We start from the raw sequence: 12237 nt of genomic DNA, 5'->3' as shown, positions 1-12237 counted from the left end.
AAACATACTAAATGTGATTTGATCTTTGATAATTTAAAAGCCATGCTGAAGGGGACGTTGGTTCGGTGTCTCCATTCTGAATATGCGTTACTATCTTAACTTACATTGCTAAGTTTCATTAAAAGCCTCTTCAACACAGGGTTCATCTCCTCCTTTTGTTTTCAAGGTTAAATTTTAGCAGCATGAACTTAGAATTAGCTGGTATAGATCACGTTTGCCATAGCAGATGAACATAGCTATACACACCTCCCTGTGCTAACAGAATCATATGCTCCTCTGAGATCATCATTCCCTCACAGCCTTTTAGAGCAATGGTGGGCAAATGTTTTCTGTAAAGGACAAGAGAGTAAATATTTTGGGCTTTGTGGGCCAAATGGTCTCCGTTGCAACTCCTCAACCCTGCCACTAGAGCACAAAAGGAGCCATAAAAATACAGAAATGGATGGGCATTGCTGAGTTCCAATAAAACTTTATTTACAAAACGAGGTGCCAGCTGGCTTTGGCCCATGGGCCACAGTCTGCTGAGTTGTGCTCTAAAGGGAAGGCTGCCTCGACCTCACATTCTTGCACTCTAGAGCCAACAGGCTGCAACATCTTCATGACTGAGCCTGGCTCCCTACACATTCCCCTCCTCCTTTCGTGCCAGCCCTCGTGAGGTCACACTGTCCATGTCACTCCTCACCCTCATCTGAAACAGCTCTCCCCTCACCGCCAGCCCCCATGCCGCTGGCTTGCCTCCTACCTGACTCTCCACAGAGGGTGACCTTGTGAGCAGGCCCCTACACAACACCCTCTCCATTCACAGGAGACTGCTCTTGGCGGGCTCCCCTCTTGTCACGGGCTCTCCATCTGCCTCCCCTGGACCTGGTAACTCTGGGCACCGCCTCCTCCCTTTTCTCTCTGCACACCCAGGCCACTGTGGCTGCTTCTAAAGCTTCAGCCTCCACTTGCACACAGGGACCTCGTTCTCCCCCTAGCCCTTCCTTCACCCCTGAACCACAGAGTTCTCGCCACCTGCGATCACCCGTCCGCAGCACAGCTCAAACCAACGCATCTACACAGAACTCAGTGGCCTCCCCAGCAGTCTGCCAGTCCCCCCTTGCTTCCTCTAGGCCTCAAAGGCATCATCCTCTTCAGGCCACAGCCTGGTGTTCTGTGACCCCACTCCCCTCCTGGACCCAGTACCTCCCCTGAATCCTGTCCGTGGCGCCTCAGAATACCTCTCAATCCTGACCCCCTCTCTCCACCTGCACATCACTGCCTTCAGTCTCCTGAACTCATTTCCAAGCTTCCTGTTTCTCCCTTTGCAGCGTATCTTTATTGTCTTCTGTGGCTTTCAGCATGAAATACAAACTCCCCTCCACCGCCAGCATGGCCGTTCCCCCACATGGCCCTGCTGCCTCCATTTCCACACTCATCCCTATCCCTCCCCCTGCAGGAATACTCAACCAGATCCTCGGAGCTCCCTGAATTGCCCAGATACACCACATTCTTTCATGCCTCTGTGACTTAAAAAAGGGGGGCATTCCTGATGTTGAGAATTCTTGCCCTTTCTCTGCCTAGCAAAATCTGTCATCCAAGACCGAACTGAAATGTTACCCTTGCTGAAAAACCCTTCCCTAACCGAACCTAAATGATCCCACAGCACTTGACAGATAACCATTGTGGTTCATTAAAATATATACTGATTGCCAAGTAGACACCAGGCAATATGTGCTTTCATATACACATAATCTCATTTCCTCTTCAGGCATAATTGCTTCCATCCTCATGGATGAGAAACAGAGTCCAGAAATGGCACCTGCGAAGTCCCCTCCCTCTCCTCCACACCACATTCCCTCCATATGACACATCGTCCTGCCCAAAGCTCCTGCTAGTACAATGATCTGCCAATATATTTGCTCCTCCCACTGGCTCTTTTCCTCTTTAGACCCCAACCCAGCACATGACACATACGTGGACCTAAGCCGCAGCTCAGTAACTTTTGAATGAAAGCATGGCTTAGCCATTTGCACTGTGTCCTTTCAGAATGCCACTTACCTTCCTGTGTCTGTCGGTGTCCCGTGACTTTTCCCGTAGCCAGTCGATGGTGTGGAAGTCCTCATATGTCCCCACGTCAGGGAACGGCTCATCGAGGAAATCCATCAGGTTTCCAGAGCCACTCATCACTCCCGCATTGACCATGCTAATTACACCTGGGCAAGAAAACCAGTCATTAAAGATGTGAGCAGGACATGCCACGGACATGACAGAAGAATAGTCCATCTACCCTATTTTCTTATATAAGAAAAATTATTTCAGCACAGGCATCTGTGCTGTAATGAAATATATACACAGTCAATTCTCATCATTTGTGGAGGTTATGCTCCATAATGTCACCTCAAACACTGAATTACTGAATACTACTACTGTTCCCAAGATAATACAGGGTTAGGTTCCTGCAAAATCTTTGGTCACATTTTCATCAAACAATCAAGCTGTACCTTGTTTATGTACTCTGTTTAAAGACACTCTATTTAATAGATATTGTTGAGTTATTAACATTGACCTCACAGCCAGCAACATTATCACTCATGCCTGAATGAGGCTTCTCCATAAAACATGTCACAGCCCTCTTACGCTCAGGAACACCAGACAGCTTCCCAGCACTGCATTGCAGGGCCATTTTAAACAGCAAAATTACCAACAAAAAGAGCACAAAACTGTGAAAAACATGGCACTAAATGGAACACGAAAAGGACCCTTGTTGACAGGAGGTGAGTGGAAGCAGTAAGGCAGAGCATCGCCCTCTCAGACCTCAGCGAGGAACGGGCACTGCTGACACTTTTTGTCGCTCTACACACACACATATCTATGAACAACCTCGAAAGCTCCATGAGTATTGATCTGGGGGCTACACATACATTTTAGCCAGTAGGCAAATTTGCAAATATGGAATCTGCAAATGAGGTTCAATTATATACATTCCTAGAAAAACCTCACATTCTGCAAAAGCAAGGTGTCCATATGACAGGGCTGGAGGGGCAAATAGGGTTTAAATGAAAATAATGGTAATCAAACCAAGAATTGGTTCCCATGGGAGACAAAGTGGACCACTCAGGCAGGCAGCCTATGTGAATGTCATCATGGATATTCAAAATGTACTCCAATGGCACAGTGAAAATGCTGGCAAGACTTTAATGAGCTGGTGGGAGCCCAGGCAATCTGCAGATGGCAGAAGCCCTCTGTGTGAGTGGGGCCACCCTGGAGCTGGACAAGGGAGGTGGGACAACCTGCCACGAGCCAAGAGCCATGAGAAGCTGGTGGCACACTGCCCTGGGCAGGAAGCTCCAGGACAGATGCTCATTTTTAATGTCTTAAAATGCAGTCAAAAGGGCTCCTGCGGCCAGGGCAGTAGCACAGGTGAATGTGTCTTCCTTTCCTGTCCAAGATAATAATTCCACTCCCACTATTCCAGCTCCCCTCACCTGGAAAACAATCGCGAGTGAACCAACATCATCTCCCATATTCTCCCACCATCAGAGCCTGATCTATAGATTGCACAGGAGCTCATTTCAGCTGCAGAAAATGCTTTGCAGTGGGACCAAGGCTCACCACCAGTTAGCAGAGAAAAGAATACACTCTTACAGAGACAAGAGGTTGGAATATGCACTAAATAAGAATTACTTTGGCAAAGAGCATGGAAATTTGAATTATAGGATGAGGACCACAAAAGTGCTGGAATAGATGGTTAAACATTTGAAAGGTGGTTATAAAAACATTTGAGTACAGGCTTCTCTCATGTATTTATATATCTGGAGGACTCAACCACGACCCGATGAAACTGCATTTTAATCAAATTGAAGAGTCACTATGGGCAAAGTAGGGTAATCACCTTACAAGCAATAAAGTGGTCACAGTGATTGATTTATTGATCATCAGTGCAACTCGGCTGCTTTAAAACTTTAAAAGTTTGAGGTTTGAGGATGCCAAGTTGAAAACAATACCCCCTGATGAGTGCCCAGGGAAGAATCACATTGCATAAGTCAGTAGCAACCAATGATATTAGGAAGAGAGTAAAATTAGAAAGCAAAGATTTCATTCTCATTTATACACAAACAAGATTAAAATAACCTCCTAATATATGTGGTATGGTAAAGAAAATCTCTGATGGGAAAAACAAGACGACAGGCTGTTGACCCTCCAAGAGAGTGCTTGTCAGAAAAACCCAGCCAGCAGATAGAATCACAGGGACTTGGACAGTCTATTCAAAAGGAGTTGATGCTACCTAAAATTTAACTACATCTCTAGTCAAACAACTACTTCAGGCAATAACACCTGAAACAAAAAGTCACTGTAGAGAACAATCATATCTTTAAACTTTGACGGAACATGTGGTCCTGAGGAAAATAAACAGGCTCTGATCTGCAGAGCCTCAGAGGACTTCCCTGGGAACTCAGAAAGAGGTGGTGGTGTCTATTGTGAGGTTGGGGTTAAAAGATCATCTAGGGGCCAGGCACAGTGGCTGGCACCTGTAATCCCAGCACTTTGGGAGGCCGAGGCAGGTGGATCACCTGAGGTCAGGAGTTCAAGACCAGCCTGGCCAACAGGGTGAAACCCTGTCTCCACTAAAAATACAAAAATTAGCCAGGCGTGGTGGCAGGTGCCTGTAGTCCCAGCTACTCAGCAGGCTGAGGCAGGAGAATCACTCGAACCTGGGAGGTGGAGGTTACAGTGAGCCAAGATTACACCACCGCACTCCAGCATGGGCGACAGAGCAAGACTCCATCTCAAAGGGAAAAAAAAGAAATCATCTAGGTCCAGCCGACCACAGTCCAGCCAAGATCAGCCAACTTCGGCCCAATCCAACCATGCAGCCAACCTGTAGATTTGTGAAAATAGTGAATGGTTGTTGTTTTAAGCCACTGAGTCCTTTGAAGGAGTTGTTAATCAGCAGCATGATAATAATGGGTTAATAGGTAGAATGAACTTGAGCTCTGAGGGAGAGAAAGGAAGACAGGTCAGGTTAGCTGGGGCAATGCAGACCAACTCTGGGGAGGACTGGAGCAGCCATAGATGACAGTACCAATAGTGAGAGGGTGGAGTAGAATTTGCCCCAGTTCAGGCTGGAGGTATCCTGCTTGACAAGAGAACATCTCTCCTACACAACCATTATTTCCCTCCAAAGAGACTGTGGAAGGAATGCAGGACACCTATATCTTGTAACCAATGCCTAAAGGCAAGAAAGTGTCAGTAGGTTTGGTCTCCAAGCATGAAGACCCCAAGAAGTCAGGCTCAAGTTCTTCAACAGCGGATCCTGTCCAGTAAAACTCACTTCACTCAGGACTCAACGAAGACAAGCATGTATTAATACAATAGTATTAATGATGTCATTTACAGCTCTGATGTTAAAAGCGACTCTGCATGGGTCAGCTCGCCCTCAGAACAGGGATCTTTAACACTCAAAGGAAACCTGGACTTTTTATGGTTGGGTGTTAGCAATAATACAACAGGTTCTAGAAGATGAAAGAAAGCAGGAAATCACCCAGATCTAGATCTAGAAGGACAGATTCTAAGTAGAATCAAGGCTTGGCTGAATATAAAAATGCCACCCTAGGTGAATCATGGTTATCCATGTTTGACCAAAATGTCAGGCAGAAACCCGTATCTTTGAATGTGATTTTCTCTTCTACCCTGAACCTTCTCCTCTGCCTTGAAAGCTCCTATTCACATTGCAGAACCCTGTTTTGTTTCACCCTATCCGTGGAACTTGCATTAATTTCCCCAGACATAGTTGGAGCATCCTCTTTAGCCATCCCAAAGGATTCTTTCTTTTCTTTCTTTTCTCTTTTCTTTTCTTTTCTTTCTTCCTTCTTTCCTTCCTTCCTTCTTTTTTTTTTTTTCAGGGTCTCACTCTGTCACCCAGGCTAGAGTGCAGTGGCACAATCACAGCTCAACACAGCCTCAACTTCCCAGACTCAAGCCATCCTCCTGCCTCAGCCTCTTGAGTAGATGGGACCACAGATGCATGCCACTACACCGGCTAATTTTTTTTATTATTTGTAGAGACAGGGTCTCGCTATGTTGCTCAGGCTGGTCTCAAACTCCTGGGCTCAAACAATCTTCCTACCTCAACCTCCCAAAATGCTGGGATTACAGGTGTGAGCCAATGCACGCAGCCCATCATATCTTTATCTATCCTGGTACTGGGGTCTCATTGGACTAACCAAGACCATCCTCACCCAGGGTCTTTCACAAGGTCTTAGTCAGACAGGGGTTGGGGCTGGCATCATCTGAAGGCTTGTTCACTCACACATCTGGTGCCTGGGCCAAGAGACTCAACAGCTGGAGACTAAAACAGCTGGGGTTCCCAGGCCTCTCTCTCTTTCCATGTGGCATCCCCATGTGGTCTCTTCAGCTGTGACTTTGGATGGCAGTATTTCCTTTTTTTCTTTCTTTCTTTCTTTCTTTCTTTTTTATTTTTTGAGATGGAGTTTCACTCTTGTTGCCCAGGCTGGAGTGCAACGGCGTGATCTCGGCTCACTGCAACCTCTGCCTCCCAGGTTCAAGTTATTCTCCTGCCTCAGTCTCCCAAGTAGCTGGGATTACAGGCATGCGCCACCCCGCCCAGCTATTTTTGTATTTTTAGTAGAGACGGGGTTTTCCATGTTGGTCAGGCTGGTCTCGAACTCCCGACCTCAGGTGATCCGCCCGCCTTGGCATCCCAAAGTGCTAGGATTACAGGCGTGAGCCATTGTGCCTGGCCGGGTGGCAGTATTTCTTATCCTGAGGCTCTGGGCCCCAAAGCAAGTGTGTTAAGAGAGAGAGACCATGCAGAAGCGGTATCACCTTGCGTGGCCCAGCCTCAGAAGTCAGGTACCATCCCTTTTGTCACTTGCTCTTCATTGAGGCAGTCACAAAATCCCACCCAGGTTCAAGGGGAGAGGAAGTAGACTCCACCTCTTGATGAGGAAATGGCAAAGTTCCAGATGAGCATTCAGAAATCAGAGGTATTATTGTGGCTACTTTTTAAAAACACACAACCAACCACCCAACTTACAAAACTTCTTGACAAATACAGAAAAGTATCAAGAAAAAAATAAGGATTACCCGTCATCATGCCCTTGATAACTTCCAGAACCTGTTGGGATGTTTTCTTCGTAGATTTATTTTAAAACAAAATGGCAGTATGAGATAGTTGGATCTTCAATATTTTACTTTGTCCCTCTATATTCAGATGTTCATCACAAGAGAGGCAGCATCACACGCATACTGGTTAAAACACAGACTCCAGAACGGCACTGTGTGGGTTCAGATATCACGTCTGCCGCTTACTACCCGTGTGACCTTAAGCAAGTTGCTGGACCTTTCTTACTGTGCCTCAATCTCCCCCATCTATGAAGTAGGAATTGCAGCACTACCTGCCTCAGGGTGCTGTGAAGAAGACGGAATGAGCTGACATTTGTAAAGCAATTTGTGCCTGGCATGTGGTTAGTGCTTCATAAATGTTTGTTAAAATGAAAATCATGTTTCATGGAAACACCCCTTCCTTACCCCCCTGCATGTCACCTCATTTCTGAAGTTGATCTGCTCACTCCTCTGCTGTCTGTAGCTGAGAGAGGGGACCCGATGGACTCCAGTTCTGCTCAGGGAGATTGTGGTGGTCCAACTGAGTTTCTGGAGGACTTTCTGTGGGCTTCCACTCACCAAGAATCAGTGAGGCCATTAAAACATGAATCTATGTCTGACATTTGAAATACCTTTTCCTAAAACCTCCTCAAAGCATTTATTTTGAGGAGACTGTTTAGACTGTTTTCTTTCAAATCTGAAATACCTCTATTAAAAGTGGCAAGACCACTAACCAAAAGACTGGTATGACTCCCAAGTCTGGGTGTGTGACCACAGCTGACCCTCACTGCCCCTCTCTTGAAAGCCAGGACCCTGGGATGCTCCCTCCCCTGCCCCTTCACCCCAGTACGTGGCACAGGGAATGAAACTTAGCACCAGCCCCTTTCGCCCTTGCAGGGACAAGCAAACATTTTGTCATTAATTAAAACTATTTGTCTCTGCCACAGATAATGTTTAGGCCTGGGACTTTACAGAAAGTTCAGAGTTATCTTCACTGCCAGCTGTGATTATCTGTCATTACAGAGCAGAAAATCCTAAGAAATACACTCTTCAGTGTCAGCAAAATGAAAACTCCGGTGGTCATCTCACACCCTCAAAAGGGATCCTCTCAAAAGTTATCACAATATTTGCAACCATTATGGCCCTTAACACCTAGAAGTGGGGACCAAGAAGTTCAATTCAGAAGAGATTAAGAACTATATATAAAAAGCAACCTACAGGTAAGCAGTGAAGTCTTTTTTAATTTGTTTTGTTTTGTTGTTGTTGTTTTTTGTTTGTGTGTTTGTCTTTTACTACTCCATTTCTTTGGCTGTGAAGCAATGAAGTCTTGGAGGAAAAAGCAAGGAGTGGCGAGCCCAGGCTCAGCTATGAAAATGGGCCCCAGTGGCTACTAAAAAGATTCCCATTCCTCTCCCATCAGACCAAAGGAAAATAGACATCAGGAAAATGGGGGTGAAGGCAGGTATAATCACAGGAAAAGTCCAGGAAGCAAGTTATCTAGGATATTTTAGTTTACCCTGTTTTCCTGAGAACTGCAGTTTTAGTAAACAAAAGTAGTAAAATTAACATGCCCATGGCAGCTACATTCTAGAAACTGCTCTGTGCTACTCAACTGGCTTGGATCTCGGGGAAGGGTCTGGATTACCTGGAGGAAGTCAGGCATTCCCCCTGTCTGTCAACTTTCAAGATATCTGCATTGGGAGGAGTAGCAGGAAGCATGGACGAGGTGCCTGTTACCTTGAGACCTTTTCCTACTGACGTGTACAGATACACACAGGTCTGTAGCAGCAATCTCTTACAGCATTTTTTTTTCTTACAGCATTTTCAAAGAGGTAATTCACATACCATAAAATGTACTCTTTTAAAGTGTACAATTCAGTGGTTTTCAGGAAATTCACAAGGCTATCCAATCATCACCACTATCCAATTCCAGAACATTTTCATCCCCCTAAAAGTGACCCCCTACCCATTAGCAATCACTTCCTTCTCCCAGCCTAGGTAGCCACTAATGTACTTTCCATCCTATGGGTTTGCCTATTCTGGACACTTCATATAAGTGGAATCATGCAGTATGTAGCCTCTTACATCTGGCTTCTTCCACCAAGCATAACGCTTTCAAGGTTCATCCAGGCTGTGGTGCGTATCAGTGCTTCACCCCTTTTTATTTATTGCTGAATAAGATTCCATTGTGTGGCTGTATCACATTTTGTTTATCCACTCATCAGCTGACCGCCATTTGGGTTGTTTCTACTTTTGGGCTATTATGAATAAGGCTGTTAGGAACATCTGTGTACAAGTCTTTGCATGGACATATGTTTTCATTTCTCTTGGGTATATGCCCAGGAGTGGATTGCTAGGTCAGATGGGAACTCTGTTTAACCTTCTGAGGAGCTGCCAGACTGAAATCACTTTTCTTGAGTAAGCTTTTTATTGAAGTAAACATCTATTCGTAAAATGCAAAAATCATAAATGAACAACTCCACACATTTTCACAAAGGGAACTCACCCATGTATGGAGTGCTCAGATCAAGGGACGAAACATGACCAGCCCCTAGACACCACTTCAAGCCCCCACTAGTCCCTGACCCACCCCTAAGGGTAACCACTATCCCGACCCTCACACTATAGAATACTGTTGCCTGCTTCTGAACTTTATTTTATTTTATTTATTTTTTTGTTGTTGTTGAGACGGAGTCTTGCTCTGTCGCCCAGGCTGGAGCGCAGTGGCCGGATCTCAGCTCACTGCAAGCTCCGCCTCCTGGATTTACGCCATTCTCCTGCCTCAGCCTCCCGAGTAGCTGGGACTACAGGCGCCCGCCACCTCGCCCGGCTAGTTTTTTTTTTTTTATTTTTTAGTAGAGACGGGGTTTCACCATGTTAGCCAGGATGGTCTCGATCTCCTGACCTCGTGATCCGCCCGTCTCGGCCTCCCAAAGTGCTGGGATTACAGGCTTGAGCCACCGCACCCGGCGCTTCTGAACTTTAAAGAAATGAAATCTTTTTTTCCAGCTTCTTTCATTCTATATTATGTTGCAAGATCTACCCATGTTGTTCAGTGTAACTATCTGTTCATTGTCTTCGCCCTGTAACAGGGGCCACCAAACTTTTTCTGTTAAGGGCCAGAGAGTAAATATTTGAAGCTTTCGGGGCCATGTAGTCTCTGTCAAGACTACTCACCTCCACCGTTGTCATTGGAAAGCAGCCAGAGACCATAGACACATTAATGCCTGGTGCTATGTTTCAATAAAACTTTATTCACAGACACTGAAATATGAATTCTATATCATCTTCGTGTGTTGCAAAATATTTTTTTGGCTTTTCTCAACCATATAAAATGCAAAACCATTCTTAGCTCATAAGCTGTTCGAAAGCAGGCGGTGAGCTGGAGTTGGCCCACAGGATCACGAACTTGGCCGACTCCTGTTCCACAGTATTTGACTGAGGAATCAGCCCCAATGTAGTTATCCATTCTACTGCGGCTGACACCTGGCTGATTTCCCATTTGGAGCCATTACGCTTCGTGCTGCCATCAGTATTTACACCGCCCAAAAAACAATGTGGTTGAAGCCTTTCCACCTGTTCCCTCTGTCCTCTGCCCGGCAGTGGCCAGGTGCCACAGAACCTGCCAATGTTTATGCCGGTATTCCCCTCCCAAATCAGACCATGTCAGATTATTTGCCAGCTTGCTCTATTACCTAATCCCCAGATGACTTGGACAGATGGAACGGAAAGTCATAACTCAGATTAAAAGATTAAGTCTCCAACCAGCAAGGAAGGCCACCCTAGAGGCGAGTCCCGGCAGGGTCCCCTGCCAGCGTGGGCAGGGTAGAAACTGCTACTAAAACCACCTCTGGCTCCCATGAGCCTCTCCCACAAGCTGTTCCTGCCCCTTGCTCCTTCCTGTTTCCTCATAGTAACTTAACTGATAGGGGTTTGCAAATCTTTCCCAGAAAGGGCCAGATGGGAAATCTTTTCAGCTTTGCGGGCCATATAGTCTCCATTGCGATTACTGGACTGTGCCATTGTAGAGCAGAGCAGCCACAGACAATATGGAAATGAAGGGATGTGGTTGCCTGCCGATAACACTTTATTTACAAAAACAGGAACGGGCTGGATCTGGCCTGCAGGCTGTGCTTTGCCGGCCCCTGCTTTGCACCATGGGTGTTTACTGGGCATCTGCTACCTGCCAGGCTGCTGAGTCACCAGAGCTACCAGCACATTTGCGGCCCTCACCTCCCAACAAAACCCAGCAAATAAATCATTGTGACCCATGGGGACAAGTAAAATATAAAGATAAGTGTACACAGTCATTCCCCTTAGGATTATTTAAGGGAAGGAATGAGTTTCCAGAAACCCAACAATGCAACTAAAGGATGTCACTGTCAACATCTCAACCTTAAAGCTTTGGGAAAATAAAAATGAGTTCCTATTAGACACACACACACACACACACACACACACACACACACACACACGGGGCGGGGGCAGGGAGAGAGAGAGAGGGGTTTCTGTGAGATCCTACAATCAGAAAAGTTTCTCCAAGTAATTAGTGATCTGAACGCTTCAAGATTCCAGGTGCCTTGGCTCATGAATAAAAATATGATCATACCACAGCACTAACAAAATGTTCAAGATCATCACAATTACCTGTAGTGTTCACATGACACCATGAAAAGCATAGAACACAAGAGAAATTCTAGAACACACAGCCAGAGGAGAAGGCCCAAGAACATCAAGTTCAGAGACAGGCCATGGTCAGATGGCAGCTAAAAATAAACATCTCGAAATCTTCATTTCTTACAGATTTTCCAGGAGCTCCAAGGACTCATCATGAGCAGCCTTTACCGAGTTGCTTTTCTTCCAACCTTGTGGATTACGAGAGGTGCTGGGCTCAGTGGCTGCTGGCTGCTGGCTGCCAGCTCCTTGGTGCTGGGGGCCCCTAGTCTCAGAGGGGATTTCACTGCAGCCCAAGATGACTGCTGGTTCAGCTCCTGCTGGTCCAACAAGCCTGTGTGAGGAATGTTTCCCCCTTTTTCCATCTCCTCCAACCTGTAACTCCTACCTCATCAGAAAGAGAAGGCAGTACAACTCTCCCAAGCCTACCAGTCCTCACCTGCCATCCTCCCCGTG

The 12237-nt window shown here is 46.1% G+C and overlaps 1 protein-coding gene across 1 annotated transcript in view; it reads right to left on the bottom strand.

Annotated features, from left to right (window-relative positions):
* CLCN4 (Cl-/H+ antiporter 4) overlaps positions 1-12237 on the bottom strand; it is an 83041-nt gene that overhangs the window by 53493 nt on the left and 17311 nt on the right. The window contains exon 3 of the mRNA XM_017889729.1: positions 2041-2195. Within this exon, the coding sequence (XP_017745218.1) occupies positions 2041-2184 (144 nt within the window). The 5' untranslated portion in view covers positions 2185-2195. The remainder of the gene's footprint in view (positions 1-2040; positions 2196-12237) is intronic.

The sequence above is a fragment of the Rhinopithecus bieti genome, unplaced genomic scaffold (assembly GCF_001698545.2).
Source record: "Rhinopithecus bieti isolate Rb0 unplaced genomic scaffold, ASM169854v2 scaffold_19685, whole genome shotgun sequence".
NCBI classification, from domain to species: Eukaryota; Metazoa; Chordata; class Mammalia; order Primates; family Cercopithecidae; genus Rhinopithecus; species Rhinopithecus bieti.
The sequence above is the reverse complement of the archived record's forward strand: the minus strand, read 5'-3'. Positions and strand labels throughout refer to the sequence as shown.